This window comes from Neltuma alba, unplaced genomic scaffold (assembly GCF_004799145.2).
Source record: "Neltuma alba isolate B1F8T4 unplaced genomic scaffold, ASM479914v2 tig00013571_pilon, whole genome shotgun sequence".
Taxonomy (NCBI): domain Eukaryota; kingdom Viridiplantae; phylum Streptophyta; class Magnoliopsida; order Fabales; family Fabaceae; genus Neltuma; species Neltuma alba.
In genome coordinates, this window is record NW_021637771.1 from 230,362 (window position 1) to 242,851 (window position 12,490).

The 12,490-nt window shown below is 33.6% G+C and overlaps 1 protein-coding gene across 1 annotated transcript; it reads left to right on the top strand.

Annotated features, from left to right (window-relative positions):
• The first annotated feature begins 1,191 nt into the window (after nucleotides 1-1,191).
• Nucleotides 1,192-11,694, top strand: LOC114738291 (uncharacterized). The gene is made up of 10 exons (XM_028926332.1): nucleotides 1,192-1,459; nucleotides 2,429-2,582; nucleotides 3,655-3,829; nucleotides 4,259-4,374; nucleotides 5,133-5,192; nucleotides 5,490-5,637; nucleotides 6,798-6,864; nucleotides 8,073-8,144; nucleotides 10,637-10,702; nucleotides 11,455-11,694. The coding sequence occupies exons 1-10, from the start codon at nucleotides 1,277-1,279 to the stop codon at nucleotides 11,587-11,589; spliced, it is 1,176 nt and encodes a 391-aa protein (XP_028782165.1). The 5' UTR covers nucleotides 1,192-1,276; the 3' UTR covers nucleotides 11,590-11,694.
• The last annotated feature ends 796 nt before the right edge of the window (nucleotides 11,695-12,490 follow it).

Sequence of the window (12,490 nt, forward strand, 5' to 3'; positions counted from 1 at the left end):
AGCAATTTTAGAGCAATTTTAGACTAAATTATGCAAATCAAAGAGTTAGTTAAAATTAATTAAAGTTAATAAATATTAAAAAAATTGGAATTATTTTTTTAAAATACCCTTATTTATGAGAAAAATATAAGAAAGATAATAAAAAATTATTATAATAAAAAGAGCTATGAGAGAGAATCTACGGTGGAGAGAGATTATAATAAAACATAATTTTCAAAATATTTATTATTTAGGAAATGATATTTTAGAAAAAAATAAATACATTAACTATTAAAATAAGTCTTTAATAGTGGCAAAATAGAAAATTTGTTATAAAAATTTACGACAACTTATAAATATTACTTATATTTAGAGATAAGGGAAGATAATGATTGTTACTTATAAAAAAAAGAACCAAGGGAGTAATTATACGAGGATGATTAATTTTTTTTTCCCCGGGTGAATGAGTGGATGATTGATTTTATTTTGTGTATACATGAAGATGTTGTTTGCAAGTTTGTAAAACCGGGTTTTTAAAAAAAAAAAAAATCCTGCCGGTCTTATGCATTAATAATATTACAATGGTCTATAATGTTACAAAATGGCTTTCGTAGTTCAATGGTCTATAATATTACAAAATAAAAATTACTTCCTACTTTATTAATGTTTCATTCCAATTTTACCGATCGTCCCCAATGGGACCCTACTTTATTAATGTTAATTATAATTTTTATAACGATTCTTCACAACTCTATTAAATTCATTTATCATATTATTTGTCACCTTTTTAAACATTCCTAATGTGATTAAAACTCTTTTAACAATATTTACAACTTCATTTATATTATTTATCTTGTATTTTTCATATTTTTAAATTAATTTTTTTTAATATTCATAATGTATGTGACAATTTATGGTAATATTTGCAACTTCACGTCATTAGTCACATTACATGACCAGCTACTAGAATTGTCAAATTTTTTTTTTCAAAATAAGAAAAATATTATAAATTTATTAACATTTAAAATTTTGAAATTTTAGAAATTCATTTCTTTTTTTTGGTTTTGAAATTCAAATATTATTTTTTTGGCATTTTTCCTAATATTTTTCCAACCCTAATTTCTTTTAATGAACCCCCCCCAAAAAAAAAAAAAACCGCCTGCAGAATTTGGTATCCGTTTTCCCGTACAAATTACTCGGGTCCCCATTGCATGGGGGGGCCACTGTGGCCCGGAAACGAGGAGTCAACTGTACGAGGAAGAGAAGCCTCAGGTGCGAGTGTGCCAAGTTAACGAGTATGGCTTCTCCAGAGCCCAACGATGAAGATCGTATTGTAGAGCTAGTTGTGCGTGATGCCCCTGATTCGGCCGGCGATGCTGATGCTGTTGCGGTTTCGGAGGACTTTGCCCCTTTGCTTGCGCAGCCTGAAAGACCCAGCATCAACATCTTCACCCTCCCTTATCCCCGAAGAAAATCCAGAGTAATTTTTAGTTTTTTTTGTATCTTTTTCTGTTTGGCATCAAGTCTTCCTTCCAGATTTTAGTTTAGAAAGTTGAATTATACGGGACTTTGAGAATGTGACTGTCAACTTGGGGGGGGGGGGAAGGAAGGGAATTTATTGAGTTTTCATTCTCCCCAAATAATTCGTTGTGGTTAATTAGTTTGTTAGTGTATTATGAAGCATGATACATCAGTTTTTGTGCAGATAATTTTGTGCGTAGATGATCTCCTTTAGCTCAAGAGTCTGGCGTGGACGATCTCTTCTCACGCTCTATTGATAGAATGATAGAAAAATATGTTTATTTGCTAGTGGAGAGTTATCTGCACGAATTTTAAATTTTAGAGAGGTTCATTTTGAAGTTTCTAAGGAGAGGGGACTTTATCAGCGCACAGCTGAAAATTCAAGGGCGTTAAATTGAAATTTAACAGGAAAGGGAAAAAATGACAGTGCATCCTTTATTTGTGAAGTATGGCTCTGTCTTCAACAGCAGGAAGAATTCTTTATAGGATGACTGACATTGAGAAGATTGAGGGGAAAGGGGCTTTCACAATATGGGTTTTCACAAATGAGTCGGATGAGTAATTAACGTCTGGCAAGTGACAAAAGGATTACAAAAACTAGTTTCTTTCTACCTTGCGTGGGTCTATCCTATCAATTGCGTAGGATAAGGATAAAAACTAAACTTGCTTAGTAAATGACGTCTTTTTTTCCATCCTTTTTTCCTTTTCTTGGCCTCATGGCGATTTACCTCTTCAAATACAGTTACAACTTATAAGCTACGAAATAAAACAACAAATATTAAACGGGAATTTTTCATTTGAAATGTTGTATTTGCTTTAGATGAATTAGTTTTGTCCTACAATTGGAAGAAAAGATTTGTTTTTAATATTGTCAAACAAATTTGAGAGAAGAAAATGAAGTGGATTTCTGGAATCAATATGGTTGCAGGATGAAGTAACAAGATTACTTGAGTCAGAGCCTTCTTCTTTGACCCATTTCATATTGTGGGTATGGAATGGATCTAGATACTCTGGTTTACTTTGTATGGTCCTTTCATCTACCACCTACTTTCTTATGGAAGTTCTTTCCAATACTTTTTCCGGTAAGCTCTTCAGTTCTGCTCTGTATTTTATTTTGCCAGATATTAGCATCTGTATAATTAACAAAAAAAGTGCAGATGAATGTAGCTATTTTGGTTGCACTATCATAACTTTGCTAATGAAACATTAATGCATTTCTTTTAAAGAAAAAAGGGATACACAGACCTTTTATGATAATTACATTTGCTGTTGCTTAGCACTATAGTTATTCAGTTAGTCTTCTTTTTGGCCTGAAGTTATTCAATCAATCTTAAGTACACATATATTTGAAATTTCTGAATATTGTTTTGCCATATTTCTCAATCATACCGCATCAATCCTTAAATATAGGGCAATTTCTAGAAGCTTTACTTGCCATGAAATATGGGGCAATGCGTAGTGTTTATAAGTTTTCCCAATTATAACTTTCATTTATTATTACTTCATGTAATCAAGGAGAGCTGTTTTAAAGGAGTCAACTACTTAAATGTAAAGATTTATTTCACACGAGAGTAAAATTGGAAAGATATAAAATTTGTGAGAAGACTAAGTTTTTAACTAACAATTTTTTAGAACTGCAAAGTAGTTAACATTGTTTTATATTATGGACCGGAGGGAGTACCTCCTTTAGATGTGTTTGTGAAGAGAACAGAAGGAATATCTTATCGTTGTCATCAGAAATTTAGTTATCGTTGAAGAGAACTCATCAAATTGCTTTGTTGACCGAGTAAATTACAGACATTTGCTTAGTTTGGCACATGTAAGGAAGGAAGTAGTAGGGAGTATATGTGTCTGCATTAAATTTACACAAGGTCATGTTTCTAAATTGTCCAGTATAAAATTTTAATAGGGACGGGTGCAAATTTTAAACCAAGAGGGTAGGTGCATGTAGTTTTAGCAAGCCTTAAGGAAAGTCGGTGTGATCTATTCATGCTAGATTTACATTCCAGGAGAACTTTTCATGCTTTGTAGCAGATCATTTTTTTTTTTTTGGGACATTATTTTCAAACTTCAAGATTCACCATTATCTTGATATAATCACTTTTCTTGTTTGTTCATTATTTTATTTTTTGAAATAAATTTTTGATTTGGCAGTCCAGGCAATTCCTTTATTTGAGGCTGCTTTCACAAGATGTACAGTTATGTTGGTGCTATCATATATATGGTTGAGAAGGGGTGAACAGCCGCTTTTTGCAACATCCCATGTTAGGAATATTTTGATTTCAAGAGCCCTTGTAGGCTGTTTGTCTTTGTCAAGTTTTGTATATTGGTGAGTTTTCTTGTTTTATGATTTTTTAAAGTATTTTTGTGAGCATTTCATAGATTATTCTCGATACTTTTGCCTCATTTCTTCATTGAAGATCTTTTCCCTACTTTTTTCCTTAGCAGAAGTTATCATAGTTTTAGGATTTAGGATCATGGATTCTTTTATTGAATATTTTGAGTGTTCCACGGACAGGGGATGGCATACCATAAAAAGCTCTTTGGTTTATACAAATACTGTAATTGCATTACTAGCCACCCAACGTGTTATCCAGTAAAAATATTTGTGAATGTTGCATTGCATTTGTATGTATCTTGTAACTCACAAGTATGAAATGGTAAAGGTCAGAGTCTAGGATGTAATTCTGTCTTAATGCTCCTTTAGAATTTAATTAGTCGCAAACTACTGTAATAACAAGAATTCTGTTCTTTTCAGTGTTCAGAGGTTGCCTTTCTCTCAGGCTAGTGTATTAAATTTAACAACTCCTATTATGGCATCAATTATGGCTAGGCTCTTTTTGCATGAGAAGTTGAAAATTGCAGATATTGCAGGTAAAATATTTTAGTTCAGTTCTTAAGATCCAATGAGAATAAATATGTAGATTTTCTGTGTGAAGAACCCAAAAAGTTATAGTTTGGTTGGATGATTTTTAGGTGGAATAACCATCTCCTCAGTTGGTTATCATTTTATGAGTGCTTGTTTCTATGCATGTTTTTCCCATTCTATATTCCTGGACTTCTTGTTATCAGATATTTCAAGCCATGCCCATGAATCGTTGCCCTTATTAACAATCCTAAAATTGCATTCGTTAAGCCTTGAAAGTCTTAACTTTCTCTTTGGTTGGGGTCTGTCTATTTTCTTTCTATCTCTGTATTTTGTATGCAAAGAGGAATCATAACTATTATGTAACCAACAATAAGATATTTTATATAAACATAGCCATTATTGCAGAGGAAAAAATTGTAGTAAAAGTTCTGAATCAGTATGCGACTGCTGAGATCAATTAGACACTTGGTTTGAATAAGATTTATAGTAATTGTCAGATGAGTCTTGGGCCTTGGCCCATATTTATGCTTAACCTAGTTCTAAGTTTTCTTTGTTTGGTGGTTGTTAGTTGTTCAAACTTGTTATTATTTCCAATGTACTTACTGCTTTGTTTATTCTGTTTGACTTTGGGAGTGAATCATTTATTGCTAACTGTTATGGTCCTCTCTATATGTACCCATCTTTTTTTCCTCAGTCAATATAGAGAAATACAGAACTTTTTTTTCCTGCAGTAATGATTGATTATTTATTGTCATTATTTCAGGCCTTGCTTGCAGTTTCTTTGGTGTGCTCTTCTTTTTCCACGAAATGCTTGCTACACAAGGTATAGCAGCTTTCACTCTCAGTCCGGTGAATGTATCATTTTTTTGTATGATTTATGAATTTGAATATTTGTTGTTCCTTTATGTTATAGTTGGTTTGCAGATTTATGAATGTACTGGGCGAGAATGTCCTAGACTTTGAGAATGCTGCGATCTATTAGTTTATCTAGTTCTAATCAAGTTTTTTATGTTTTTGTTTATTTCTAATAATTGAGAGGAATAATCTGCGTTTTATTTTTTGATGATTCAGTAAGAACTGTAATTCAGCTTAACTACTCTTTCTATTTTTTGAATTTCAGGACAGTTAGTTAAAGCTGAGGAAGAAAGTAATGCAAATTATAAAGGAGGTCATATATTTGCATTATTATTTGGTCTCGTTTCATCAATTACCAGTGGAAGCAGCTACTGCCTTATAAGGGCTGCAGCAAAAGCTTCTGATCAGCCACTGTAAGATCGTAGAGTTGTTTGCTGGTATATGCTTGTCATTATTATTTTCCTGGATGTTTATGCTCTGACTCACAAGCTTTTTGGGTGCCAGAAGAGGATCAAATGTGAAACCCTTTACCCCCCAGCAAAATGTCAAAATCTGACAAACTCATTGCCGAGCTATTAACTTTATGCCTTATTTTTCTTCATTTTTAGTTTTATTTTCATTGCGGTTCTTATTGTGGGCAATGTCCTAGGATGGCCTAAAACTTTGTTCTAAATTCTTTTGATTTATAATTTACAATTCATTTAGAATCCTTCAGGATATATAGGGAACACTAGATTATGGGGAAAATCTCTCTGATACTGCTTATGGGTTAGGCTAGCAACGGTCCTGCTGCTCAAGTCCAGGACGCTTGATGTGATTACAGGGGAGAAATAAAAGCAAGACTTTAAAACCATCTAATCCCTAAAAATCTGCAATGTGATGATCTAGACAGAAAAAGAAGTTAAAGATTTAAATCACTAAACAGCATAATTGTGGGAATAATATGTCATTAAGATATACTTAATTTGGAAAGGTTAAGATTCATGGGTAAGTTAGGCAACAGGGATGCTAACTTGCTAGGCTTTTAGGTTGTAGCCTGGATAGATAGAATACTTCTTTGGACAGAAAAAACTAGAGCTCGTGATTGTTGCACTGTTGCAGTATTTCGTAGTGTAAAAAGGGAATGAAACTATACAAACAGGGGGCTTGTTATTTCTTAGTAATAGTCAGAGTTATGGTATTTTGGCATTGAAAATAAATCCAAGTTAATTAGCCATATTGATAACTTGCCAAGATTCACTTATTTGATAACTTTGGAGTCAAACCATATTCAGCACGAAATGCCTGGTATGGCGGATTTAAGTATGCATGTTGCTGACCGTGTTCCAGAGGTATGCCGACAAATTAAAATTTGCTACGCTGCCGTGCAATTCTTGTAACTCCAAATTGATGTTGGAAAGAAAAAAATTTACTCTTTAATGTAGGGTAGATAGAAGCACATTTGATTGTAAAAATTGTTTCATGTTTTATCTACCGAAGGAGACGCTAATATTCAGTGAAATTGGAACTAATTGAGTAATTTAGAGAGAGTTTTTATAAGTTCTCTAACTTCTGGAATTCTGCCTTCTTCCAGGGTAACTGTCCTTGCATTTAGCATGCTGGCTAGCCCATTGATGGCCCTATGTACCTTCTTCTTTGAGGTAAAGTCATGGCGCATTTAAGCTACTATTTTTGGGACAGTGCTGTGGTATGCTACCACCAAGCCTTTGGTAATCTACAACAGGTGGATGCTGGTAATAAATAATTGGTAACCGGGGAAAAAAAGAAAAGCAGCTTCCATGAAATGTCTGATTTATTTTCCTCCATTACTTTGCCAACATTTCTAATTCATCATTTATTATAGCTTTTTTACAATCTATTCTATAACCTTTTGCTCTAGGGTATAATTTTTTTTCTGGATAATTCTTGAATGGTGTTTTACATCAAATATATTCCCTCTTTAAATACCTTACATGGATGAAGAAAAGTTATTTCAGTAACCGTGGAGGACAAATAGATGATTTCATGAGTTTCTAGGAAATGATTGATCGTTGATGCGCAGACAAAAGTTTACTTTATATGTCAAAGTTCTAAAGCACTATAGTTTTTTGAGTACCATGACCTACTTTATATGACATTTGAAAAGGATAGATGAATATAGGCGAGAAATGAACATTAAAGAATTCACAAATGGTTGTAATGCTAATCCAAATAACCACCATTCTGATGAATATAATACTTAGATGTCGGTCATCCTTTCTGCAAGTTATTAGGCGTTCATAGAAGGCATCTCAAGAGCCTTCCCCCTGGAATCATGTTTGTAGACTTCTAACTACCACATAAGTAATTTGGTGCCACTGCAGGTACAAAAGCTTCTAACTAATTAAATAATTTCTCTTAGAATGTCAATCACTGGCAAAAGAAAAATTTTCATCGTACTAGTGATTAATTTAGTGACTTCAGCAAAATCCGAACAATGACGCTAGTTGTCACTTTTGCTGCACTAATAATTTGTATTCTTTTTTTTTTTTTTTTTTTGCTGTTTACACACAATTTTAGCTACTTAAATTACAGCATCATAGGCTCCTCATGATATGATGCATTCATAAATTATAGTAATCCACGGAATATTTAATACATCATAGCACATTCATTTGTTCATTACTGAGAATATAGAAAAATGTGGTTTCTGAAGTGTCGTGGCATTGGCTACCTACCTTTAGGATGCATCAGATGTGGTTTGGTCTAGCTGGTTATTGTTAGCATTTCATTGATTTTCACCAAAATTCTCAGCCATGATTAATCTGTGTCATCTCTCTTATGAACTTCGTTGATACTTTGACAAAATAAGACCGTCTTGTTGGTGCAGGATTTTGTGCTCCCAGGATTTCAGTCAATTATACTCATGCTTGTACTTAGTGTTCTCGCCTTCTTTGCTGAGGTACTATCCTAGGCTATATTATGATCCTACTTTTTCCACCCTACAAAATTGTAATAGAGAGAGTCAGTGAGTTTCATAACAGGCTCATCATGCTTCTTAGTAATAATTGACTGCATAGAATTTTTAGTTTCTCTGGGGATCATCAGCTAAGGGAAAGTAAGATATGAGGAGCAAAAAGAATATTCAGCACTGTGTTACTCTAATGTATTTCATTTTTTGATCTTTTTATCCAACAATCATATTACTTGTGTTCTTTTTCTAATATATACTTTTTGTATAAAATCTTGTAACTTTTTCCTTGCTGTGCCCCGAGGGATATGTAAAACATTGTTCTCTGTGGAATACATTTTTAACAATGTTGTTCTTAGTTCACATTATATTATGACGTTTTTTGGAGAACTACCTGTGTATTAATTATCAATTTCATGAAGTCAAAGAAAGCAGTGACCAGCTGTTTCTTCGTTTGAAGTGACTCAATATTGCGTCATTTGCCATTCATCCAAGTCGTATGATGTGATTATTGCGTTCTAAAAATATTCATGTATGAATGGTCTAAAATAGTACCCTTGTATCATATTGCTATAATAACAACCTAAATTGAAGGCACGCTAAGTTATGGCTAGCCAATTAAAAGTAGGGAATGAAAGATACTTGCTGAACAGCCATCCAAATAGGATACTAGCATTTTGACCATTCCACGTGTATGGTTGAAAGGTGACATGGAACTTTTCCTGTATTCAAAAGCATTGTTTGCATTGAGCACGACAAGTAGAACAGGAATGACAAGCTGAATTCAGAACGAAATAGAATACATCAGTACACATGTCCTTTCTTGGTGCTTCCCGCTCACCTCTCTATAGTTTATGAGTTCTGCTTTTCTTGACATGGTACAGTGTTAAAGGAAACTAAATACAGATAGTCAAAATAGATATTAATTTAGTGGTTCAAGAAGGGGGACTTTGGATTCACATTTTGCATTCTTGATGCCTTTAAAAATGGTGGTAATCGAACTATAGAAAACAGAGATGGGAGAAGGACTTCTTTGTGTGCCTGAATAGTTGTTTTTATTTATTTTCATAATTCCATATGATCAATTTAGGCTGGGTGTGCATTGCATGGAACCTAAAGAATCAGTTCTGTTGTTTAGGTCTTATGAATAATGTGGCTTGTTATAGATTTTATATTCTCTATTGATTGTTATAGATTTTATATTCTATATTGATTGTCCTTACAAGAAGAAGAAGAAGCCTTATCCTGCTAGAGAGGACATGGATTGCATGGTACCACTATGCTCTATTAAAATATTGATTGTTCTTAAATAAAAAAGATTTTAGCCTTAAAATTAATTATTTGGCGTGATACTTTTAACATCATAAGTGCCTATGTCCCTCAAGTAGGAAAAAAAGCACATCTGAATGAAAGGTTTTGGGAAGACTTAGAGGGTTTGGTGCGTGGAATTCCACTAAGAGGAAAATATTTTCATTCGTGGGCTCCAGAATGGTCATGTTAGGAAGGAGGCAAGACAATATGTGGTAGCCTATAGTGATTTTGGCTGTGGGGAGCTTAATGAAGGACAATCTACTCTCGACTTTTCAGAGCATATATAATTTTTAAAGATTGTTAACACTTGCTTTAAGAAAAGATAGGAGCATTTAATCACGTATAAGAGTAGGACCTCAAGATCAGAAATCTTCTTCTTTTTGGTAAAGAATCAAGATAGAAGGCTCTATAAAGACTGCATGAGATTTGGACAAAGTCAGATTTATTGAGGATGAAAAACGAAATGCCTTGGTCACTGATGAAGGTATTATGGAGATGTGGGAGGGCTATTTCTACAAACTTTTCAAGGACAGATTGGGGTTGACTAGAGATGTGGAAGATTTAACAATCCATGAAACTGAATAGAATCTAGCTTTTCACTGCAGAATTCGAGCTGGAGAAGTCAAAGAAGCTATTATGAAAATAGACAATAGTGAAGCCATTGGAACCTGATTTTATCCCTAATGAGGTGTGGAAGTGCCTCGGAGAAAATGAGACATTAAAGTCAAAGAAAATGCCAAATGAGTGGAGAAGTATCCAAAACTGTGCAAACGACTAAGGGATAATACTTATAAGCCATGCTAGGAAATTATGGTAAAGAGCGATAGAGCATAGACTAAGAAATGAAACATGGATCTGAGAGAACCAATTTGGGTTTATGCCACTAACTGTCATGATATCAATTATTGAATAATGTATTGTTATGAGTCTCACATCAAGGAGTCTCACGTGAAAAATGGGACTTATAAATGGGGCTTTTCCTACCTAATGGACTAATAACGACGGTGTTTCATTGTCTGCTAAGTTGGGAGATTGAAGTAGTTTCCTGTGGTTAAAAGGAACAATGCTCTTCTTTGACCATATACTCTTTCTTCAATTACACCTTTTCTCCATGTTCAAACTCTATCTGCTCTTTGCTGTTGAATTATCCTTTGCTCATAAATCTCTTGCAGGTATTGTTAGCGCGTGGACTGCAACTTGAGAGGACTGGGAAAATTGTCAATGTCCTATACTTGGAGGTGTGCTAATTATACTGCTGGTTATCTCACTTCTGTTGTTTTCGTCACTATAATATAGAAGCGTTTCTTCTTGCTTGAACTTTGAAATTATAACTACCCCAACGGAAAACTTACTATTTGTTCTTTCCTTCATGTCATCTCCCAACGTGATACAGTAAAGCGAGGAAGTAACTCTCAAACCGTATCGCTACATTGCATTTAATTGCTTATGGTTAATGGGGGAAACCAGAGCACCCATAATCCTATTAAACATTCCCCATTGGGTATAATGGACAAATGTAATGCAAGTTTTGATCCTCTGCGATGGTATTGTGATGTTGTGGTACTAGAATTGGGAACGTACAAGACATATTTCATTTATTTACACACACGCTGATGTTCTCTCTCTACTGCCTTTTGCTTTCAGCAGTACATGCCATGAATTATTTATTATGGAGGATCTGGACTGATGTTATACTGGGGGAAGTTGTTTAATCAATTATCCCAACTCTCTTTAGTATGTGCGAACAATAAGATTGTTTGGGAAAAGAATTATAAATTTGCGAAATAATTGAAATTATATTTAGAACCAAAACAAATTCTTCAACTAGTTCCTGCATTTAGGATTACCGGTGGTATTTATTTGCTCTTCATTTTATAAGCTATGTATCTCCGTCACTAAGTACTGCTTGCTTGCCTTGTTAATTCCTTGGTTTCAGACTTGAAAACCTGGTCTGGTGATTGATATAAGCGACCCTTTTCTTTTATTTCAGGTAGAACTATCACAATTGTGGAGGCTTGCATTTTCAAGAGTGGTCTTGTCTTTCGGTCAGGTTATTGGATTCTCACTGGTGATTGCTTCTGTATGTTGGACTTTGTATTTGGGACCAGATAAAGAGTTGGGATGATATATTTAAATCAGTTATTTGCTGGGATTTACTCCTAATTAGTTGCTGTCATTTGTTGTTTTGGATTTGGGATCCGCTAAATTGAGGATCGTAATCATGAGTGAATTTTGCTATATTTTCAAAGAGGAAAAAAGAACAAAACAAAAACCTATTTTTGTTCAGAAAAACAAGGGAAAAAAAAGAAGAAAATTTACTTAATTTCCCCATGTCCAACTTCCCTAGGTCCAAATCGGCAGCATTCAACTAATTTTATGGATAATATTCATTTTCTTTATGTAAAGGAAATATTACTTAATTGTTGGCTAATGCGTATTTCGTTTTTGTCAAATTAGAATATATATATATTCTCCTGAAAAATGTTTGCCTTCCATGGGTTATAGGATGCGAAGCATTTTTTTTGTTTTTTTGGTTACATATAGGTATTCTCTTGTTAAAGACAAATTTATTTGAGATATTATTAAGTACTAAATGTGAATATTTTTCTTAATAAGAATTTGAATATTAATTTATCATATTATAAGAGACTAGCATCTTCTGTTTAGATCAAGTCCCGATAGTGGATACGAAACATTGCAAGTATTATGCATGTAGGTTCACTCAAAAAAAAATATTATGCATTTACGGTTAAGAGTTTTGGTAAAATCGAGTTGGCCCATTTTAACAGGTTTGTTAGGTTAGACCCCCAAAAAAAATCCAAATAACTTTTTTTATATTTTTTAATTTCAAAATTCGAATCATATAACTCATAGACTCATAGATAACAAATTTGACTATGCTGTTTTGTTGTCATTATTGTGCTTAATTTGGTGAGTGGACTTGTATTTATGTGAGTGCAAGATACGTCATTTTGCTTTTATGGGTTTCACAATTTCTAAATGTGAGGCTAATTAAACTAATGCTC